The sequence below is a fragment of the Dermacentor variabilis genome, chromosome 11 (assembly GCF_050947875.1).
Source record: "Dermacentor variabilis isolate Ectoservices chromosome 11, ASM5094787v1, whole genome shotgun sequence".
Lineage (NCBI taxonomy): Eukaryota > Metazoa > Arthropoda > Arachnida > Ixodida > Ixodidae > Dermacentor > Dermacentor variabilis.
This window is the reverse complement of record NC_134578.1, coordinates 53,113,934-53,138,388: the sequence shown is the minus strand read 5'-3', so window position 1 is coordinate 53,138,388 and position 24,455 is coordinate 53,113,934. Positions and strand designations below refer to the sequence as shown.

The window sequence follows — 24,455 nt, the reverse complement described above, 5'->3', positions numbered from 1 at the left end:
CAGAGCTATGACAAGTGGGAGGATCGCTTCTATTAAGGAGGTACGAATGCGTTCCATGGGTATGTCGTATCCTTAGCCTACGAACGTTTTCTCGGTCATCCATTTCCCTTTGCAAATATTTCCGCAACTCAAGGCGCAAGAAATGTTTTCGTTGTGTCGGAGGGATAGCTTTGTTTGTGTATGAATTTTCTACTGACGGGGCACTTTCGTTTACAGCATCACTGCCTTTTATGCCTCTATGACTAGCTACTCAGCATAATATGATGACTTGATTGCCAATGTAAGCTGAGCATATCGAGCTATACAGCTACTTAAAACCTGTATTCTTTTCTTTTCGTAGACTCAATGCAGCTCTAATGACGCTCAAGGAGTCTGTGAACACAATTGCTTTTGTAAGATTTACTAGCTTTATCTGCCTAACTGCCGAGAGCATTGTGCATGTTTCCGCTGTTACTTTTGTGCAGATTTAATGCACCAGACACTAAAGAACAGTGTCGTAAAGCTGAGTAAACAACGCCAGTAAGAAATTCGTAAGCGTCCGTGCAAGCTTCTGCACAAGAGTAGCTCGCCTAGAGTTCGAGTAAGTGTGAACGTACATTAGTTTCAGAAGCTTGTTTGGAAATCCATATAGAGGAGACATCACAATCGATAGTCTGCCACTATCAAAGCGCTGGAAGCCGACGCTTCTAAACCCTGGAAAGAAAGGATTCCTCACAGGCGGAACAATGCTGGTTTGCCGGGCGAGTTGATGATGCATCAGGTGCATAATATCGCCTCGCAACTATAGACTAGGTTTTATTTGTCACGTTGTAGAATGTGAGCTTTTTACTTCTCAGCAAGCAAGCACCTGTGGAGAAGAGAAATATTTCACTGATGCGCCGTCTCGCATCACAACCAGAGTCATCCTACAGAGTGCTATGTGCATTGATACCTCCAATAGCAATATATGGTTCAGGATGTTGGACGATAAAGATTGGAAAGTCTGTTCCGGGGTGTTGATGATTCGGAGGGATGTGTACCGAACTTATGGTGAGCAACTTCTGAAAGACACTGCTCGGATTTGAACTTCCTCAAGGGGAGTTAGGAGAAGTAACTGCAGACAAGCAACGCCTTTGTGTACTATTGTTGCAACGCCACACGACGTAGCGAGCGCGTCGTCACAGTCTTTTCGGAAAATTGCGTATGCCCGAGAAAGTTTCTTTGTGTTGGTTTACGTATATCCCCTGAACGCGAAGCACCTTTGAATTGTATTCGTGTAGAAGTTTTTTATATAGAAATTGAGATTGTGGATGAGACCTCGCACCTGCCAGTGTAATACTTGTGTATCTCTACGGTTATTATTTCCGTGCTGTGTCACAAGAAATCAAGTTGGCTTACGGAGCCTTTCAAGACACTGTAATCTGGGGTTCGCCTTTCTTGAAGCGGTTGCGAGAGTAGTGCCACTCACGAGGTGCTTGCTGTGCAGCCTGGCTTGGACTTATGTTCATCGAATCCTGGGAGCCCCTTCGCTTCCGATTACTCAAGTAGGGTGTTTTCAAGTAGGCCTTGCCTCGAACAGGATGCCCCTAGAAAGAGATAAAACGTTACTCTGTCCTGGATGGAATCCGAGGTGGTGGGGGTTGGCAGACTATGCCGGGGTTTTTCGCAGTGAACGGCATTTGCAGTTACGGCCTGACGTATTAACATTAATATTACCGCTACTGTTACCACTACGACCACCACCGCGGCGACCGGCTACGCCAATGCTGCCTTGAAATGTTAGTGGAAAAGGAAACAGTCGATGATTCACGTATACGTTTGATGCCAGTTACCTACTAAAATACGTTGAGTGCATCTGTCACCGCTTGCTGTAAATGTTTTCTTGAATATAGGATGAGTAACATTACATGTAGGCTATTTTGTTCATCAGTCATATCATTGCCCTGCTAAGCACCAGGTCGCGGAATCAAATTTCGGCCGCGGCGGCAGCATTTCGGTGGAGGCAAAACGCGAAAACGCGTGTGTGGCATGCATTGGGTGCAAGTAAAGAGCCCCAGGTAGTCAAAATTGATCCACATTCTCCACTACAGGATACGTCATGATTAGAATGTTGTTCTAGTACGTTAAAGTCTAGATATTTTTGTGCTAACATGCACCGCCACGCCGTCGTGCCTGCTGTTTGAAGCCTGGCTGCGGCGTCGCTGCCTAATGTTGTTGCTTAAAGCCACATATGGGCAGTCAGCAGAGGTCTCGCTCTGTGTTTTGTGACGTCAGCACGGGATGTGACGCTCGAGAGCGAATGCAGCAACACTGCTCTAATTTGCTCATACATCATACCCCGCACGTCTTTTCAACAGTGTTGCGGGTAAAATGTACTCATTATCATTGTCTTTTAGCCGTCGTTGTAGTTTGACAGCTTCTTCAATTTGGTAAGCGCTTTTTTGGCAACAACCTCTCCCATCTGCACTGCCGAATTTGCATTCCTCGACTGGGTATTAAACAACGCCGCTTGGCACCAATTTACAAGTCGTATTCCTGTCTTCTGATGCGCGACTAGTAAGTACTTATTTTTTCTTGCAGAAAACTCTCTTAGGACCTAGAGATCCCGCAGCTTGAGCTTAATTGCTGTGGGTTTGCTCTGCTGAGGTTAAGCAGGCGGGTTTGACCTCGACGACAGTGGTGGCATCAAATTTTGAGTGAAATGCAAGAAAACTCGACGTAACCAATTTCACGATGATTATGCACGGTAAAGCGTTTAGCATTGAATAACTATAGCATAGAACATATTGCCACCATCAAAAAAGAGTTACATATGAAGTCTGTCATCTAGCGGAATTCCTGTTGAGTTCTACTCTAAGAACACTCGGTGCCACATAGCCCCACCATTGCAAAGCCTGTGCGTATCCTCCGAACTGCAGGCCGCGTCGATGCGAGCCGAACGCTGAGAAACGCGTCTCGCCGCAACAAGGCTCCTCTCTCGCGCTTCTTTCTGTACAAGCTTCGCCATCCCTTTGCACTGCCAAGATGTAAGCATGGCCTTTGAGCCGAGAAGCGTGGCTTGCCGGTGGCTTCGAACGCGGAGAAGCTTTGCCTAACTTGCCGCACTCTCAGTGGCACATGTTGAGCCAACTTCGTGAGAGGTTCACTGAAGAGTAGCACAGACCCAGTGTATTCATGGGATAGTTTGCTAAAGTGTTGGCATGAAAGGCGTTGAATGAAAAGCGGCACATCTGTGGCGCAGCCTGTTAATGCGTCGGGTTGCTATTCATAATGAATCCTTGTGGCATGGGTTTCATTCCGCTGAGCATCGTATAAATGTTCGGCACAATCTCAAAGGCACATACCTAGTTACCCAATTGGCGTCAAAGACGTTCATTGAAGAGCTGCCCACACCTACTGGCACTTACCCAATGAAAGAAGACATAAAAAAGGTTCATTGAAGGCCGGCACAGATATTGTGGCATGTACGCTGTGCACTCAGGTGGGGTAAAAGTGTTTCTTAGTACAGGGGTAACTACGCAGTACCACGTCTACATTGACCCTTCTCGCCGTGAAAGAGGTTTGTTGAATAGCGGAACATATGTAAACCACAATGACCCAATTTGGTCCGATTTTTGCTTTCAATCCCTGTTAGGCAGCACGGCACCACTATTTGCTACCCATTCGACCAAGGACCACCCAGTGACGCAGCTAGGCGGGAAAACAGTTAGATACAAAACATGCATAGATGCAAACGTAAATATATAGATAGATAATTAGAGAAATAGAACGCGACCGATAACTGAGTGAAGCACCCTAAGGATTCAAATGCAATATAGGTGAACTCACATTCATATCAAAACACAAATCAAAGCCGATAATGTATCAGTTTTGAGATGGTTGATAAGTGTGCATGATTGAAGAAGTGGTGAGCCCCATTGCAATGTTGCTTAAAAATATTTAATCACGTGATCATACTTGGCCAACATCGGAACACAAGTGTACACTTCGCCAAATTCACTGAGCCTGCCACATTTTCCCATGGTGGTGCTCAGCCACGCATATCATGCAAAATAATAGCGACTCCTGCAGCGTTATTATAACATTCCAGGTCTTTCCGTGCGACCAGGCATGTAAAATGTCTTGTGAAATCAGAGCGTCCAGTTGCATTGCAGTACCTAGAATAATTACCACCCTATTTGCTTAGTAATTCAGAAATTTTTACTCGTGACCTCAATTTACCACATGAAACAAATTATTTAGCTCTTTATTATAGAAAAGAAAATATATTGTATCTTGAACTTCTAATTTTGCTTTGCAGATCTTGCTTTTTAGCAATTGACTAGTTCAATGAGTACGCACCACTTTACAGTCAGTCATAATAGTAACTGCTTAAGCAACGGTAAAAACTAAAAAATAGAAATCCGAGTACACCTAAGCACTCCTTTCAGCTGTGAAAGCTAAAGCATTAATGTCCAATTGGAAGCTGCTGAGCCGTCCTTCAAGTTTCCTAATGCTAGTAATGTACCATGGCGGTACGTGCTGCGCAGTCGAGCAAGCAGCCTGTGGTGCTAACACCGTATGTCACGAGCGTCTTGCGCGACGAGAGACCGAGGACGTAGCGCGGCCACCAAAGTCGCAGCGCCAAAGCCCAGTGGGGGTGAGAGAGAGAGTGAGCCGGCTTCCCAATGTGAGAGCGAGCATGACGTAGCGTTGCGGCGATGCCCTCTCTCCTGACGGACTACCCGGCGCACCAGCGCGGAAGGTGTGCCCTTTCATCCATGCTCATCTCAGGTGTTTCGTCTCACCCACTTTCAACTCAAATGTTGATCATTGCACTTTTTGCTTCAAGCGTCATTGAGAATGTTATCTTCAGGGGCGTGTGGAATCGACAACGTTAAGAAATTCAATATTTATTTCGAAAATGAGAATAAACCAACCAAGTTTCTGCTGTTTTCTTTCAGAAGCACGGAATTTTTACTGACTGCGAGGAAGATGATGTTCCTCAGCTGCTTCTTCTTCGTCACCTTCACTTCTCTTGGTAAGTTATTTCATAGGAGTGCATCTTTCTTTCATTTTCTGATGACCTCTTTCACTGCATTTACCAGTTTATTGTTTTCACAGAAGATTAAATATAGTCTAAAGAATCCGTGGCCACCATTGCTGCCACTGAATTCCATGGAACGTGGAGTTCAGTAAGTGGACGCATTTGTCAAATGTGGTAGTAGAATAAGAAATTTATGCAAAAACTACCCATTTTGCGGAAACGTACCATCCTGCAGTTTTTACGCCAGCCATTCCATCTTTGTTATGCAATTCGCTGAGCGCCGAGTATGCAAGTGGTTATCGTTTTCCTAACAGGGAGGATTTATGTTGTACATTCAATTTCGCGCTGTAGTCGGTTCTGTTTACCATATTCATCATTTGTGTTAATGTTCCTGCCCACGTAATCCGGAAACAGTTTGTCAGAATGACCAGTTGTTTGCTTTCTTGTTAGGTTATATTCTTGCTATGTTACACATAACCAAGTCTTTTGCGTTCATGAATTCCTCGCTGCCTCAAGCGTTTTCTACATTTTAACAAGTTACTTATTCTTATTCTCACGCGCCATTCAAATATTTTCTACATGACGTTCACTGTTTTCAACTCTCTAATTTGTTTCATTTGTGTTTCTGAAATATATCAAGCAGAGGAAAATTATTACTGGCAGCCCCGTACATATTGCCGGTGCTTTACACCTAAATATATGTCAGCAACATGAGGTATAAAAGTCACATAAATTGCTTATCTTCAAGGTTCTCCTATCTACTACGAACACGAAGTGGGACAAATCGGCATAGGCAAAAAGAATAATATTGCTACACAGGCTGCAGAGTGTGCGTATTTCGAAATGTAGGTTAACCTTCCAACTCTGCTAATATGGTAAGTAAAACAACAGTGATAAATGCATTCGTTTCTCCAATTTTAATTTAACGTAAACTGTAGTACACGCTTTGGCTTGGAGATAAGTGATTCATAGGTGGGACCTTCAGAAAGAATTATCGAGCCTGAGAAGCAATAAGCCTTTAAAGAAGCATTTGCCTGCCTGCGGCTTAAATAATAATTTACAGAAAAGCCTGAAACTCGAATGTTTTGAAGAAACATCAAATTTGAAGGTCTTCGTAAATGTCATACTGTAGCCATTTCAGGCAAATACGTACTTGGGCGTTGTGCCATTTGCACTGAAAAAAAAAAGTGACTGCTTTACACCAATTTGGAAAATTTGTTGCACTGACTATGACGGTACATCACTTTGAAAGCAGACAGAAGAATAGAAAATTGGCATCATGCCCTAATTTGATCTCGATTAAATGTATCTATATATTGAAATGTTGAAATGCCTATAACAAACCTAGCACCAAAAATTGGTCCACGAAGGAATATGTAAATCTAGCCCACATATGTAGGGTGTCTGAGACTGCTGGTCTCTCAGTGTACATAGTTTGAATTTTATAACATGTATGATACAGAAAGAAATTGGTGTACATCTTAAATAACAAGAAGTCATAACTTGTACGTAGTCCACGTCATTCATTCGGTACGAAACCGCATATATAACTAATTTTTTTTTATTTTCTGACATTTTTGTTCTTTAATTATAACGTCAGTTTATAAAATTTTCGCGACCTTCTACCTCCCTTCTAACAAACCGCTTTAAAACTGCCAGTGTCCCATCTTGTATGAGCGCAAATGAATTCGAAAAAAAATCTAGTCAAGTGAAAATACAATGGTGGTCTTCACTGTGTGAAAACGCTGCTCTCGCAGCAAATGAGCTCAAAGGCAAAGTAATGGTTGAAATCTGCCGATTTTTTGCGCTGCTTAAATTATATTAACTCTAAGCATTAAGCAAATACCTTCACAATCATCCTAGGGCCCTATAACGTAAAACTATTCCAATGTGTTTTCATTTCAATCTCCTGACATCAGATTCGCGTAAACACCGACGCAAGAATCGGGCGGTCACCCGCAGGGCTGTCTGAACAGACCAATCAAACGCTCTCCTCGATCATAGGAGGTCAGTTTTGTTTGCTTGAAAAACGAATAACATTGCCTGCACTGAGCGGCCAGTCTTGTCTAATTGGCTCACAAGTAGCGAGGAGCACGCTCAAGTGGAGAGGGATTCAATGGGGCCGAGCCACTGCATTGAATATGAATAACCGGATGAAGACGGTGGTGCTGGCGCTTGCGATTGGTCCGCTTTCCCTTAGTTAGCTTGCGGTGGCTTGTCTAGAATCGCGGCCGCAGGCAACTGAATCTTAAGAATGCCTCTAAAAAGGATCCTCAGCAAAGAAGAGTTTACTGGGTGAGGTCATAAACGTACCGAAAGTGCTCACAAACGTTACACAGCCAGGAAAAAAGTTTTATTGTATGGAAACAAACCTATACTCTCCGGCAGATGCGCGTAGCTAGTGCCTGAGCGATCGGCGGCAGCAATCTTTTATTCCTTTTGCAACGGGGCAGCCTGCGGCTATTCAGAAGAAATTCAGTTTTGTTCGGCATAATAATGCATCTTTAACGCGTACACGTCACTTTGATGCAGTGAGTTCTTGCGGTTTTGTGACGTCGCGTGAGAGGCAGGTGAAGTGGGTTCCGCCCGAAAACTTTTGACCAATAGACCAGGGCTAATGGCAAAAAGGCATCGAATCAGAAATACCTATTGTTGCTTTGTTCGGTCAACTTATGCATAATCAGTGTGTACACGTCAGATCAGATGGGAAGCTATCGCAGTTTTCGTGTCATCGCGTGAAAAACAGGTGAAGTGGTGGTGGTCCTAAAAAGTTTTTGACCAATCGCGGTGGGCTGATTGCAGAATTGGAATAGAAAAGTTTGGAATAGTTTTATGTTATAGCGCCCATACTTACAGCAGATATGTCAGTGCTATGTTAGATTTCATTCAAGAAAATAAATTTGAATATGTTGAGAAGCACCACCTCTTGCGTCGTCAATTTTTTGCCGCCGTTTAAAGGAAAGCGCATTAACAACTTTAAGATAACGTAACCCTGTGTCTGTTATTGCGTCGCAGTCGTGTCGGTCCTAATTATGATGAAAAGGAACTAAACGTACTGCACACCTGACTCGGTGATTCCCCTGCTTTGCTAAGCTGAGGTATTTGTATTGCCGCGAAATTCCTTCTGTAGAGGTGAACATTGCGTATAACTCCACGAATATTTGCGACCGCGGTAAACAATTAAATACCTCAATTCTACTCACAGTCTACCTCACAGTCCACCTACAGTCTAGAGTCTACCAAACAGTCTAACTCAATTAAATAATCCGATATCGCAGCGAAGATATGCATTAGCAGCGCCAGGTCAGCATGAACATTCCTTGAACATAGCAGCCGCCTCGAAGGAATTTCACTTGTAATGTATATGACCAATATTAGCCATTACAAGGGCGTACTAATATTCATTTTACGCCCATACTTGAGAGCAGCACTTTAGCTGCTTACAAGCGAATAGTGAGTCACTATTGCTGTTTCAAACATTGATAAGCTTTCTATTGAATGAGTGAACAAAAAGAGCGACTCGAAAGATTGCGTGCCACAAGGAATTAAATTGCTGTTTCGAAACCGTTTCCAAATTGTGGTTTTAACACATATGTCGTCATTATAGAAGTTAGAAGGTCAATATTTCTAACAATCTAATTAGAAGTAGCACAAAAAAATTCGCAGTTACACCCGACTCGCGAAGCACTGACTACGATCGCGCGGTTTAGCGTTGGGCTTGATCTCTTCGGACGGTGTGCTAAGTATACGCGAGTTTAACTAACGTGGACGCGACGTACAGAGGTACGCCAAAATGTCTGGCACCCTGAAATGCTTTAACACGCAGCGTAGGGCCACTAATAACATCGCACTACACTGGCCGTGAAGAGCATCGGCAGTAAAATTACGTCACTTTCACGTTGGAACAGTCACATTATTTTCCGCTTGAAGATTTAAAATAAGAAAGCATGCGCTGCAAATGTTATGTCTCATGAAATTTGTTTGTAGGCAGCCATTTTGTAAATTCTGAGAAATAATTTAGTCAAGCACGTAATACCTGGTATCATTAACCTTTTTGTTTGAATAGTTTTGCAGTATAGCCCGCATATGCGCCATGATTAACCTTATATCATGCATACACGCAGAACTGCCGATTTGCTGCTCGGCAGCTGACAATTCTAGGTTATGTCGCATCCAAGGATGGCATTCTCTCCGATCCAGCCAAATTTTGTGCAGTCGGCGAATTCCCTAAGCCAACGTTCGTCAAAGAATTGCGCAGTGTCATCGGTCTGTGTTCCTGCTTCAAACGCTTCATTGGCAATTTTACCGCCATCATATCGCCCCTGACCAAGCTACTTAGGAGCAACTCGGGCTTCATACGTGGTCGTCTGAGTGCGACAAAGTCATCACAAAGCTCCGTCGTTTGCTAACGTCTCCATCAATTTTGCGCCATTTTCCGGACCTGCTGTTGTATTGCTCGCGTTCTTCTTGAGCCACAAGGTACTGATTTAATCTAATGGGTCTCGCAGTTTCCTCCGTGATAATTCGGTGCTTAGTTAGCGGCGTTAGGCTAATTCGAGACGTAGACGAGAAACAATCCTTAAATTGGTCAAGCCATTCTAGAAGCTTTTGTCTATCGTTCGGCGGTAAATTTGGACGAACGTCGACGACGGGTACAGGACGGGCCATATAAGCCATCGCTTCCTCTTGGCCAGCGAAACACTGTCGAACGTTCCCGATATCATCAAGGTATGCTACTGAGGTGCCTTTACTTATGTGGTGGCATTCGTTGGTGAACTCTGTCAGCAGCATATCAGCCCGTCCCTCTGTTAAGCTGACAATGCCACGAGTAATGGCAATGCCTTGACAAAAGAAAAGTGCCGTTATTTGTTCGGCTACTCAGTGTTCATTGTATTGTGCGTTAGAAATAACTGGAACAAGACTGCATGATAGGGGCGGTGTGAAGACGTCGTCTTTGGCGGCATGCAAAGATTTGCGTTCCGGTTTTGCGCTATGGGTTGTCGTTTCTTTAGATGTGGAACAAATAACTACGCCGTAACTTATGTTGACTACAGTCCATATTTCGGCAAAGAGTCCATACCTAGTATGAGCTGTTTGCAACACTGTTGTGAAATAACGAAGGTATAGCGAAAAAATCTATATTCCCCTTCGTGAATCTTGCCGCACATATGCCTGTAGGCATCATCAGCTGACCTCCGGCATTTCGAATGGAAGGACCCGTCCATTGCGTTTTCACCTTCTTAAGTTTGTCCGCCACGGACTCACTCATTATGAAAAGTCGGCGCCAGCGCCAACTAAGGCCATTACCACGTGCCCAGCTACGATTACAGGGAGGGCGGCAATCATAATTTTGTAGGTGTTCTGCTCTGATAGGTCATCGATGTGCTGTGCATTTGGCAATACTGGGGACTTTTTGGCCATTCGATTACGTGCAACCCCCCCCCCCGGAGGTCGCTGCTGTCAATTTCCCGCCGCGGACTGGCTGTCTTCCTTCCCACCTCGTCACAAACTGCGGTGGTTCAGCGATGAAAAACGGGTTAGAGACGGCGACCGTGACTGGATATCAGAGGAGCTTGCTTGCCGTCCTGTAATGTTGTCGTGCAAGGCACAACCGCTTTCATCAAGCTGACGGCGCGTAGCGGCAGGTAAATTTGCATGGTAACAAGGCTGTCGATGAGGGCAGAAGCGGAAAACGTGTCCTGGTTTTCCACAATTGTAGCACAATGGTTGGCGATCGGCGGTGCGTTATATATTGGTCTTGAAAACGTGTTGGGGTAGCCGAAAAGGATCTCGTTGCGCCCAGGCTGTGAAAGGTGCACGATCATGCACACATGGATATATATATATATATATATATATATATATATATATATATATATATATATATATATTTCAAGTGGATTTCTTCAAGGCAGGGTTCGTGAGCAACCGCTCACGAGTAGAAAAAGGCTCACGAAAAGGCGGGCGCAAGAAATAAGCATGAATTTATTACCCGTACAAATAGTTGCAGAATCTGTTAACAGACCATACGCAATGTCATCAGTTTTTCGAGAGCCTTGCAAGCCCTTCAAAGGTACACTAACGAGAAAAAATATTTCATCTGTATTAGTAAATAAACGCTTCAATACCAAAAAACGCCCATCTTAATTTGAGGAGAGGCCTTGTTAGCCAGAAATGGTGCAAGAATTATAGACTGATGGCCACGCCGCCTTGAACTTCTTGCGCCAACCAGCCGTGACGTCATTAATTTTTGTGGCATCTGCTGAGGCCTAGTTAGGCATTTATTATATACAAACAGCACGCAAATAAGCTATCCTTTGCCTTGGTGGGGCGGAAGCCACGCACATTTCCAACAGCATTCCACAGCCGTATCTAATCCAGAGCAGTTTCTCTGCTTGCTTATGAAGTATTTATCATGTACGTACTGTCACGTCGAGGGTAGTCTGGCAACTTAGCAGTCGCAGTGTTGTTCATGCTCTTGAGTTCATCTTTCAAGGGCCCTTCAACCGCTTTAGCGATTGCCTTGCTCAGCAGCTAGAAAGTTGTGCTAATAGATGAGTGTCTTGTCAAAGTCAACTTCAACAGGCGTTTGCAGGCCTGATGTCTTCGATATCATGAAGACACTTACGCAAGGAGAGGCATATTTAAAACACTCTCACCCCCCTCCTACAGTAAATATAGCAATCAATTACTTCTGTATGTCCAGCTTTGGTTGTTCTGGTAAACTATTTAATGATATTGTATTGAAGAAATGTACTTAAACCTGCATGACCACGTGCACCTCAATTTGCACACGAACTGTAAACAATAATGGGTCTGAGATTGAAGAATCGTTGATCCAAACTAAAAAGGACACCTATAATTCACCTTACTCCTCCTTATGTCTCGCTCAATCTTTACCCTCGACAACTAGCTGTCATCGTTGTTTCCTTAAAATTCATGCATTTTTTTTACTTTCAGGCACAGGCACTCTTATCCAAACAGTAAAACAGGTAATTATACTCTAGCAAAATTGTGTGACACGCATGGTGCCAAGTAGAGGCCGTTAAGCGCGATTTTATTCTCTTAAATGCATGTAGAGAAGTTATACGAAGTGAAATGTGAAATGTCTCAATAATCACATTCTATAGATTGGAATGTAGGGTATACGTCCAAAATTGTCTACTAAAATTCAATGATAGATGTGACGGCTGTGCCTTTAGAGTCTCGGTGATAATAGCTAAGATATCAGTATCTCGAGATGACATAGTGCTTTACCAATGTTGATATTTATATACACATGTGCACTCCACAAGTACAAGTATGCAAATGTGAGGACATATTATCAAGATAAAATGATACAACCACACTCCACTCATGAGTTTACGTCGCGAAAGCAAAATGAGAGCATTGAGAGTACAACCATAGACCAGGTACTAAGGTTTTATTATTCATTGTGTAAAAATTTAAAATGAGCAATAAAACGAAGAAATATATATAGTAAGGATGACATGGGCGAAAGTAAAGAGTCAAATTAGTCTGCAGATACGACAAAAAGATGCAATAGCATGCAGACAATGAGATCAATATCATGTTACAATCGCCGTCCATACGTCTGGCCTCCTGAAAACTTCGGCTCTTTCTTCTGATAAGGTAATGTATCACTTCCGGACGCATGTGCTGCCTGTAGTTTAATCTGGATACTTTTGTCCCCGTGTTTGTGAATAACTGAACTCAATTCAGACCAAATGGTGCAGCTACACGTGCCGGTAGGCCGAGTTACAGAACATGCACTCATGTGCACCTATCTTAGCTGTTTCCGACCTTGCACCTATGTTCACGCAACTGCTCAATAAGGCATCTACCAGTCCAGTATTTACAAACAAAAGGATGATCGAACATAAATTATATATCAAGTAGAAGAAATGGCAAATTAAAAAGTGAGCATTCCTCCACAAGCCATGCATAGTTGTATTAGAAAAAAAATACGATAATTTTGGGAAAGCCGCACATATAGACAATTATTTTAGCGCTACATATAATTCTGTGTCTGTCTATTGCAGGTACAGTTTTAATGCGTTAGCATACTGAGGGTGCTTCACACACTTTCCGCAGGCTGTCTATCTACCTATCTGTGCATGTATGTATATGTGTTTGCTAATATCTGTATATGTATTTAATCGTTTTTCCGCCTGCCTGGTTCACTGGGTAGTTCATAGTCGAATGGGCAGCGCACCAGGCTGCTGTGCTGAGGTAACGTAGTTTGAAACCAACGCCACTAGAGTAAGACCCGATTCGGACAAAATTCGCGTCGTTCACCAAAGACGTCCGTAGTTTTATTGGGCTGTGCTCTAATTTCTGAAGTTTTATGTAATACTCGGCGCCCTTTAGAGACAGACAGACGTTCTCTTGAGGCCGTGTTCGCGCAGCAGATTTTTCGCAGCTCACCACTCTGATTACCACTCTCCATCAATCCTCACCCATTTCGACCCATGTGCCCAAACAAAAAATCAAGCTGATGTCAGTGACGCGAGCATAAGCGCAGTTTAGGCGCAATGCCAACATGGACGCGACCGCGTTATAGCCTAAGCCAGCCAGCTCCTCTCAGCTGCTGAATGCCAACATTCAATCACTCAGCGCCAGTGCTTCACACCTGCGAAGGTTGTCAGGCAGTTCCGCCCATACTCATAGGGATATCGCTTTTGTGTGATCACAAATCGTAACGCACTCTGCTGGCTCTACTCGCTGAAGGACCCGACTAGCTCACTCAGCTTTACGCTTGCAAAAGCAGAGTAATCAGTAATATACAAGACAGGCCGCTCGCACCTAAATGCTGACTGTTTGCCCCGCCCCTTCGTCGAACAAGGGATGATACCGACTTCGCCCGCTGCGTTTTTTGTGTTCCGGAGTTGTTTCATATCGGCGGTGAGCAATGCTGCAATACTTCTTTACGAGTTCTTGGCGACCAGCTCGAGTGTTCACCAGGTGACGCCTCCCTCCGAACGTTCCTCCTCAAGGATTGTTCGTTACACCACCTTAGCGTTCACCTTGATGGTTATGACCTTCTCCTTCTAATAACAGCACATCTCTATTCGACTGCCCACCGCCAACTGTAAATTACTTTTACGGCTGGCCACTTGCGTTTTTAACTCACATACTACAGCGTGCGCGTTCGCTTCTTTTGGTCTGGTCTGCCCCAATACGTGCGGTGTTACGTCACCGGCTGTGAGCCATGCCAAAGCTGGAAAAAGCATTGTGCGTTGCTTGCCGTGTATCTGCAGACGATCGACGGTCTGCCCGAACCACTTCCTTGGCCCGTTCAATCTCAGCGCCTCTCGAAATAAGTGGGTGCTCGTCCCAACCTTCTTGCCTTCCTTCGCCGGAGGGCCGTCTGCGTCAGCAGGCGCTTGGTGTGTTGCGACACCACGTACCCGAGCACACGAGGGTTGGAGCCTGCCGCGTGCAGCCATGCGCGGCTTAGCCGTGTCCGGGGAAAGGGGGATCCTGGGGGTTGAGCCGATTCCGGGTGTTCGGACCGTTAAGGCCCCCCGGCGGAGGCGACACGCTTCTTCGGCATCTGCTTCACGTAGACGGCACCTCCAGGCTGACCCACGTGGGGGAAATCGGCAGTCGCCTTTTGCTGTCCCCCTTTTCAATCTTTTTCTTGCCTATTTTCTTTCCTTTACTGTCCTATCATCTCTTCTGTTCCGTCACTTCCTAATTTCCTAGGGCGGCTAGGGTTAACCTTGTGCATGTGCCCTCCCTTGGGTGTAATATATTGTGTTATAGTGGCAATGTGCGGTTGGCGCCTGCAGCCTTACGATTTAAGTCCTGCAGCGTCCCCTTGTTGGGCTCCGTGGTGGGTGGCCGCCATTGCTGCTGAAAACGAACTAACATACTATGGGAACACCCGCATTTCCCCGCCTACTTGATCGTCACCCTCAGAAGAGGGGACGCACCGATGACTTAAGTACATGTTTGACCCGCACAAAAGAGGCCTACCCGAAATACCATGTTGTACATAGTGAGAACGCTGCAAAACAGGCCAGACTCATTCCACCATTCATAGTTTCAAAATCTTTGATCGAAGCCTTAGAGTCAGGTTATAAGATGAGGAAAATGGCAAGTGGAGGCCTTCTTCTTGAGATCCTTCAGAAAAATCAGTACGAGAGGCTAGGCAGTCTGGTGACATTTGGTAACATACCAGTTTCTGGTACCACACACTGATCAATGAATAGCTCAAGCGCAGTTGTGTCAGAGACAGACCTTCAGGATTTGACTGAAGCTGAACTCCTGGAAAGGTGCAAAGATCAAAATGTAACCGATGTAAAGCGTAATATTCTTAGACGGGACAACAAAGAAATTCTGACCAAGCACCTCGTCTTAACCTTTGCATCTAGTGTTCCGCCGGAAACCACTGAAACGGGATACATTAGGCTAACTGTCCGACCACATATTCCAAAACCTAGATGTTGTTTCCAATGCCAAATGTTCGGCCATGGCTGGCAGAGCTGCCATGGTCAAATAACTTGTGCAAAGTGTGGAGTGCATGGCCATCCCTTGGAGAACTGCAGCGACACACCTCACTGTGGGAACTGCAGTGGTGACCATTCAGCTTAATCACGCTCCTGTCCAAACTGGAAGAAAGAAAAACGGAATAATCACCCTCAAAGTCAAGGAAAACATTTCACTTAAGGAAGCCCGTAAGAGGTGCTCACCGTTCCACAGCACACCTTATGCTGGTGCGGCACGCCGGGGGGCAGCGTCGCAGCGGCCATTGCCAACTTTCGAGCCCGCGTACTGCGAGCAGCTACATTTGGCTCCTGCCCCCAGGGTGGAAGTAGGTAAGCCTACTCCATCCAACCAGCAAACAGGCCAGGCTACCCTTGGGTTGTCGGCCCCACAAGAGTTATCTGCGGCAACCTGCGCTACACGCAGCGATCCCGCAGGACCGATAGCGGCCGCGAAGGTAGGCGCAGCCGAGGCTGCCTCAACCTTCCCGGCCCCTTCCAGCGCTGGCAACAGCCGGCAAAGCCAAATCCCACTCCAAGCACCATCGACCTCCGTGCTGGTGGGCGTAGGGGTCTTGCCTTGCGAAAGGCTCTCTCGAAAAACTTCTCGCTCGCAAGAGCGCGTGTCCGGCGCCTCACAAGAGGCAATGGGAACAACACCTATCCTCACGACGCACCAAGCGTTTAAGGAGCGGCGAGGCTCCCTCGAACGCTTAAGAAAGGGCAAAACACCGGTTACAGGGTCTCCAAAGAGCTCTGTAATCAAATGCATCCCTTCTGTTTCTGTATACACAGCACCAATTTTCTTTAAATATTGATACACAAATCATTCAGTGAAACGTCAGAGGTATTCTGAGAAACCTTGTTGATGTACAAGAACTCACCACGAACACAATCCAAAAGTGCTGTGTTTACAGGAAACACACTGAAAACCAAAATATACAAGCGTTCTTCGACTGTATGTTACTTTTCTCAAAGATCGCGATGATGCTATCGCTTCATCGGGTGGCGTTTCAAAAAAGCATGGCTTGTCAACGTTTACAGCTACGAACGGCCCTTGAAGCAGGGGCGGTTAGAGTTGTTCTGCTAAACAAAGTTATCACTATTTGCTAGCTTTACATACCCCCCATTACAAATTAAACAAACATGAATTTCAGTCCTTTATAGATGAATTGCCATAACCTAATGTTGTTCTTGGCGATTTCAATGCACACACCTACATTTCCTAATTTCTTCTGGTGCGTGCCTGCTAACTAAGAAGGAGCCCACTTATAGCTGTCTCGCAAACAGAGCCTTTTCTTCAATACATCTTAGCATAGTTTCCCCGTCTATGCTTCCTGAACTTGAATGGGAAGTTACCAACAACCCTTACGGCAGCGACCACTTTTCCGTACTACTAAGAACATCTAAAGAAAATGAATATCCTCCACAGGCTCCTAGGTGGAAGATTGATACGGCCAGTTGGAAGAAACTTCGAACTCTCATATGTATCTCATAGGCTGACATGTCTTCTTTAGGAATTGATGCTGCTGTGCAGTATTTTACAGCCTTCATTCTAGCTGCCGCTTCTAAATGCACATCTGAAGGAAGTGGCTTGGCATGCAGACGGCGTGTCCCGTGGGGGAACAACGAATCTAGGATCACTCGTAAGAAACAGAACAAAGCGTGGGGGCCGCTACGCGCTTCCCCTACTGCAGAGAATCTGATCAACTTTAAGAAAGTAAAGTCCCAATGCAGGAGAACCCGCCGACAGGCCAGAAGGGAAAGTTGGCAGAAGTTTCTATCGAGTGTTAACTGGTTTACAGATGAAGCCAAAGCCTGGAACAGGGTTAATAGGATTAGAGGGCGACAAACATATTCACTCCCTCTGGTAAATACACAGGGCGATACCCTGCAAGCTCAGGCAGACTCAGCTGGGGAGCACTTTGAGAGTGTGTCAAGTTCAAACCATTATTCGCAATCCTTTCTGAAATATAAACAAATAGAAGAATGTAAGCCGCTCATAAGAAAATGTCCACAGACTGAACCGTACAACAGTCCTTTTAGTATTGCCGAGTTGAGAGCTGCCTTGAGCGCATGCAAGAGCTCTGCACCGAAATCTTACAGAATCATGCATGTAATGATCAAAAAATTACACAACGACACCCAAGTTACATAACTCACAATTTTCAACACCATTTGGGCTGCAGGATACCTTCCAACTGCATGGAAAGAAGCCATTGTGGTCCCTATTTTGAAACAAGGCAAAGATCCTTCCTTAGTGGCAAGTTACCGCCCAATAGCCCTCACAAGTTGCCTTTGTAAGGTATTTGAAAAAATGATTAATCGGCAACTCATTCAGTTCCTTGACAGAGCAAAATGCTTGATCCCTATCAGTGTGGCTTCAGAGAAGGGCGCTCCACCACAAATCATTCTATACGTATTGAAGGAAATATCCGGGACGCTATTATACATAAACAGTTCTTCTATTGATATTTCTCGATACAGAAAAGGTGTAAGACACAACGTGGCGATACAGGATCTTGCGAGACTTATCGGAAATGGGCATTATATATATACTAGAAAGCTACTTGTCCAAGTGTACCATCCACGTTAAAATCGGCAATGTATTCTGGCGACCTTTTATACAAGAAACTGGTGTACCTCAAGGAGGTGTGCTTAGCTGCACGCTCTTTATCGTGAAAATAAACACCCTTCGTGCTTCATCACCGCCAGGAGTTTTTTATTCTATATACGTAGACGACATACAGATAGGTTTTAAATCCTGCAACCTTGCAGTATGTGAGAGGCAAGTACAACAAGGCTTCAACAAAGTGTCCAAATGGGCAGACGAAAACGGATTTAAACTGAACCCCAATAGGTGTTCTTGCGTACTTTTCACGAGAAACAAAGGGCTCATTCCAGATACCAGTATCGAAATGTATGGTCAGCGAATACCTGTGAACAAAGAACACAAGTTCTTAGGCATCATGCTTGATTCTAAGCTAACTTTTATTCCACACATGAAGTATGTCGAGGTCAAATGCTTACAAACAATGAACTTACTGAAAGTTTTATCCCACACAGCATGGGGCAGCGACAGGAAATGTTAATGGATCTATACAAGAGCCTTATTCGATCACGGTTGGACTATGGTTCCGTGATCTATCATTCTGCCGCACCGAGCGCGCTAAAGATGCTAGATCCGGTCTACCATCTTGGAATCCGACTGGCCACGGGCGCTCTTAGAACAAGTCCCGTTGAAAGTTTATATGTAGAATCAAATGAGTGGTCACTTCATCTGCAGAGAACATACTTAAGCCAAACATATTTTCTGAAAGTCCACTCTAATCCTCAACATCCGTGTTTTAATACCGTTAACGATATGATATATGCTACGCTCTTTCGCAGTCGTCCCTCCGTAAGACAGCCTTTCTCGCTGCGTTTGAGGGAGCTTAGTGATGAAATGCATGTTCCACTCCTGGAGCTTCGCCTAATGCTACCAGCCAAGCGGCTACCTCTTTGGGAGTGGCAGCTGATACAATGCGATATACCTTTCATGCAAGTTACAAAGCTTGCTCCAGAGATTGAAATCCAAATGCATTTCCGGGAACTCCAGTACATATACTCCTGCACGGAGTTCTACACAGATGCATCGAAGTCACACGACGGGGTGTCCTATGCAGCTGTCAGTCCATCCTTCTCGGAATCCGGTGTACTGCATCCGGAAACTAGTATCTCTATAGCTGAGGCCTACGCACAATTGTCGGTTGTAAAGCATATGAAGAAATCAAAACTCCAGATATCAGTTATATATACCGACTCCCTTAGTGTTGTGAACGTCTTGATGTCATTCGGTAACCAGAAAAATCCGGTAAAAAATGAACTCAACTCCGTCCTGTGCAAAGCATATATATCTAACCAACATGGGATTATATGCTGAGTGCTTGTACATAGGGGCACCGAGGGTAACGTTCTAGCGGACCAGGTGGCCACATCAATTTCATTGCTTGCAGGTAATCCTACTGCTTCGGTCCCTGTCACATAACTGAAGCCTTTCCTAAGAAGGAAACTACGGAACCACTGGCAACGCATGTGGGACGAACAAATAAATAACAAACTGCACGTGATAACGCCACAGTTAGGTTCTTGGCCCTCCGCAACAAAATCACGGCGAACAAATGTCCTATTCTGCCGTCTCAGAATAGGACACACATTCGGCACGCATAACTTTTTACTAACTGAAAATGATCCTCCTACCTGAGGTAAATGCAGGGAGAGGCTGACCGTCCTCCACGTCCTACTGGAGTGTCGGCCAGCCCAATCTGATAGAAAGAAACATTTCCCCTAGCATACTGGCATCACATCCCCCTTCATCCTGTAGTGTTACTCGGCCCAGAACCGCTCTTTGACACCAACGCAGTCCTAGGTTTTTTGAAAGATGTCGTGTTGCATATTATTAGCCCCACATGTTCGTAGCGTCTCCTCTCTTCAGAGGATGCCGCTGTGATAGCTGTTTCGTATAGCACATGCTTCTAGGTCCTTGTGTTTGAACAGCTCTGGCGAGGCAGTAGTGCTCCAGGTAATTTTACTATTTCACATACATTCTATTTTGCATCATTCTTTCACGATGGATTTTCATGCTTATAGAAAACGTAATTTGTCACCGACATAATCTTATTACAGATAGATTTTACACACTCCAGAACGACTATGTTTAAGGCCCCTTTACAGCCACGTCACATAAGCCTCATAAAACTCATAACTACATTGTGAACGCATCACAACGGACCTGGCCCTCTTTGGCCATACCCGGCCCTTAAACACCAAAATTAAACGCCAATAAACACGATACATTCATTCATTCTTTCCTTCCTTGCAAACCTTCGGTGTCACTTCGCCCCCATACAGCAGTCCTAAAGGTTACGTTTGTTACTAACGAAACGATAATATTGCGTAGTGCTTTCGCGAGTTATGTTGTTCAGTGTTTACATAATGCGACGGTATAAGTCGGTGTTAGAATACAGCTGTGTATTGATAGGGGCTGATTGGTTCATATTTAGAATAAAAACAGGAACAGCGCAACAAAGGACGGCGAGTAAAGACCACAGGAAAGAGCGTTGACTAGCAACCAAATGCATATATTTGCAGAAGCAGCACATAAAAACATCATTGAATGTGACATAAAAAACAGAAAAAGGAGGATAAGAAGTATAAGCCTCAGCCACTGAGATAATCCAGTTCTCTTGTGGAAAGCCTGAGGGACGCAGAACTGACGCACGCGTTGCCACTTGTGAATTTGCAAAATGCCTCAAAGATTTCCGGCGCGTGATTTTCACTATATCTGCCAATTATTTCACACTTCTTAAAGATCGGGGTGAAACCACACGTGTTGCAGTGGGCAGCCAGGTGACTGTGCGGGTTTACTTTTAGTGACGCGACATGCTAGCGCAGGTGATCCTTAATGCACCTCCCCGTTTGTCCAATATAGTAACGTCGAACGGGATTTGATAGACGACCTGCGTTGTACAATCAATGAAGCCACGAACATGGCTCTTAAAGCAACTTTCGCGCGCGACAGTAGCCTCCCTGTTGACTATGTTGCACAACCCCCTCAGTTTATTAGGGGCATTGCACACCACCCTCACTCCTGCCTTGGTCGCCATTTTCATAATATTAGGACGTCAATGATGTCGATTATGATATGTCTAACCTGGCAGCAATAATGCTAAATGTGAAGGAGTCAAGAAAGTTGACAACTAAGTACATGTTATTTGACCATTGCATGTGTAATATCATATGCTAGTAGACGACCAGAGGTCATCAAAGAGAAAGCGAGAGGAACATAGTGAATTGGATGCAAAGTATTGAAGTATAAAAAAACATGGAGATATACAGGGATGGGAAAAGGAAATTAATAGGCAAGATCTGTACCATAACACAAATAGCAGTGCCTTGTTATGTTAGGCTGGATGTTGTTGCCTAAGAACAAAAACATACCGGAGCAAAACAAAAAGAAAGTTGACTCGTGATCCTGGTTCTGCAAAAGTGGATATCCGAAGAAGCTGTTGCGAAACCATCCCTAATACTTCCGGGGGTACATGCAATGCTTTACTGATGGTCTGGACGGTTGTGTTGAGCTTGTTTTCGCCGAAACATATGCTGCTCTGTCTGTTTTATAAGAGATTTCAATGAATGTATGCACCACTTGCTTGACTTTGCTGAGTGCGTGTAGCCTCTGCCCTACGGGTTTATGAGGGATTAAATTTCTTTGCTTGCTTACGGGGGTATGAGCCATTGCTTACAGAGGTAGGAGCCATTGGATTTTGCTAGTGAGATAGATGCTAGTATTGAGCTTGTTCTTTACTGAATTGTGCTTTGTTCTGTACGTAATGCGGATGAATCTATGCACTGTTGGTTTCTCTTTGCTAAGTGCTTCTAGTCTGAGCAATACGAGGGGGATGCCATTGCCTTTTTGCTCCCTTAGTTGCATATCAGCCATTGATAATGATGCTAATTTCTGTTCGTGGAAGGACAGGAAAAATGCTGACTCTGAATAGGCTACCAGCTTACATCTAATATTCGCGACTAGATAAGGCGTGTGCCGGCTGCATCCAAAAGACAGAGACCATGCAGCACATTCTAATTGAATGCGAAGACGTTCCCATAGTAAGACCTGTATGTAGCGTAGACCTTGCCGAAGGGCGTTGATTTAGTGCGGACGGAAGCACCAACCGGTCAGTGGTCGGGATATGCAATAGATGTTTAGCGTAATGGGGGAAAAAGCAAGGAAGATATTTGATACGACGGCATTTGTTACAGGCGTAGATAGAGCAAGAAGGTAAGGTACAAGGTAAGATAGGGAAGTTTTTAGGAACAGAAATAAAGAATAACGAGATGGTATACAAAAATGCTCGAATGAAGAGCATGTGTAGAGCACCTGAATAACTGAAGCTGGCGAGCTGACTATTTCTCACCGCCCTGTTTTCAATGGGCATGTCGGTAATTGATCGTCGTCATCTTAAAAGCGGGACATCTGAAGCGGGCTATAACACGACTCAGACATGACGCGTTTCAGTGGTGGCAATATGGTGTGTCACTACATAGCTGCAGTGCTACTGGAATTAACTTCGAAATTCTTGGTTAGACGGCTACTGCCGGAATTTGTTATTGCGATAGAGATTACATACGCACTTCAGGCGGATTTTCGGCGTCGTCGTCACCAGTGTCGTCGCCGCAATGTTGCCTGCTGTAGGCTTTTGGGACAGCGTGCAAGGGTCAGCCGAAGATCAAGGTTTGATGTTGTGTGCTCAGAGGAGGAAGGCGGAGAGGAAGCACACCGTCTTCCACTACGCACAAGGCACCGGAGGGGATGGGGGTGGGCTTTGTACTCTGGCCCGCTTCAACGGAAGATACGATTTGCTGGTCGGCGACATGTTGCAAGTTTGTTTAGCGCGGCGTCATGTTGTCGAGCGGCCTCCTGCTGCCGAGTTGCTTTGGTGACTCGGCACGAGAATTATGGTCTGGCTCCGTAGTGTCTGGGCAGCCAGTTAGTACCAATGCGCTCAGCTTGAGGAATGCGAGTGGCAGCGTTCGCCGCGAACATGTGAAGGCATTCTGCTTCACGATGGTGTATCTCTTGCGAGACCAGAAATTCGCCCGTCGACGTCGTTGCTTTTCGGCACCACTTAGTGCAGAAGTCATCCTATTTCGTGCCATCGCAAGCGAAGCACTAGGTGACGTGTAAGGACTTCTGATGCTTGTTGAAGCTGCTCTAGGTAGCCGACGAGACGTCTCAGGCTAAACCAACGCGTAAAACGAAGCATGTGTGCAAACTGCGTCGTCACCTTAGCGGAACGTCTACACCGCCCACAACAGGCTACACCGCCTTGGAGTCTCCGCTGCACTGAGACTACTGATGCGCTCACTGTTGGCTCTCGATGCACACTTCGCCTGACCGCTCCTAGATGGCGGCGTCATCCTTCTGAACAGAGAGCATATTTACGTATTGGCGCCGACGTCACATCCGTTACATCCGTTACAGGCGTAAAAATCTTCCGTGTTAAAATTAACACGTCTCTGCCCAGGCGCACCCGCCCACAAATTCTTGCTTCTCGTTAGAGGCAATACGAACGCCTACAGTAAATGATTATTGCTACGTTTACTAGCCTCGTGCTTTTGGGTGCTCTCAACTAGAAACTATAAACATTGAAGACGGCTAAATTTAGAGGAAAAATAATATAAAATGCATTGCCACACATGCCAGTAATCTTATGCGCGTACTGGGGATATCAAAGTGTGCGTGAGTTCTGTTAATGGGAAACGTCTTTTTTTATCGAGCCAGAAGAAGTTGCCGCTGAAATTAGTGAAATAATGTGCCTTAGCTGTGAGCATAATTAACATTTCAGTGCTGTTTTAAACGCCGGCTTGCAGTTGTATGTTCTTTATATGCAGATGATACAACAAGAAGATCCAGTTGTCCTACTTTGGGGAGAACGGCCGCCATCAAGTTTAGGCACTCGCATTTGCTGGATGTCTAAATTTGAGAGCAGCGCGCCCGGTGGCGGAGTGCAAGTTACTGTCCATAGGAATTGGGCTGAAAAGGTGAGCACAAGAGTAAGATATACAAGGCGTTTCAGTGAACACTTTCAAAAATTCTTAAGTGTTACCCGTGGCTGAGAGCACAATTCTAGGTCATCAGGTGGTCTGCTCGAAGCGGCGGACAACACATGCATCAAAAATTTAAATGCGTAATCGACTAAATCACAAAAATTCCCTAATGAACATTTTACTAATTACCTGAAAGCCCATATTGCGATTTACAAATTGAAGCCCTGGACTTTGCAAGGCAGACGCACTTTGAACGAATTCTCAGTATGACACCAGATTATGATCAGCCTGTCATGTGTGAGAGACATTCACATGTGTGAGAAAAGCATGTTACGATAAGTCTAGACATAGCCCTCTCATGTGTGAGAAGC

The 24,455-nt window shown here is 45.0% G+C and overlaps 1 protein-coding gene across 3 annotated transcripts in view; it reads left to right on the top strand.

Annotated features, from left to right (window-relative positions):
* Positions 1 to 2,387: 2,387 nt before the first annotated feature.
* Positions 2,388 to 24,455, top strand: part of LOC142564372 (uncharacterized) — a 42,413-nt gene continuing 20,345 nt past the window's right edge. Inside the window, exons 1-4 of one of the 3 annotated variants that reach the window (XM_075675356.1) lie at positions 2,388 to 2,535; positions 4,923 to 4,999; positions 11,966 to 11,997; positions 23,929 to 24,078. In XM_075675356.1, coding sequence (XP_075531471.1) covers positions 4,954 to 4,999; positions 11,966 to 11,997; positions 23,929 to 24,078 — 228 coding nt within the window. In that variant the 5' untranslated portion in view covers positions 2,388 to 2,535; positions 4,923 to 4,953. Of the gene's footprint in view, positions 2,536 to 4,922; positions 5,000 to 5,753; positions 5,881 to 11,965; positions 11,998 to 13,047; positions 13,125 to 23,928; positions 24,079 to 24,455 lie in introns of those variants that run through there. The other 2 variants (XM_075675358.1, XM_075675357.1) reach the window with 2 other exon arrangements.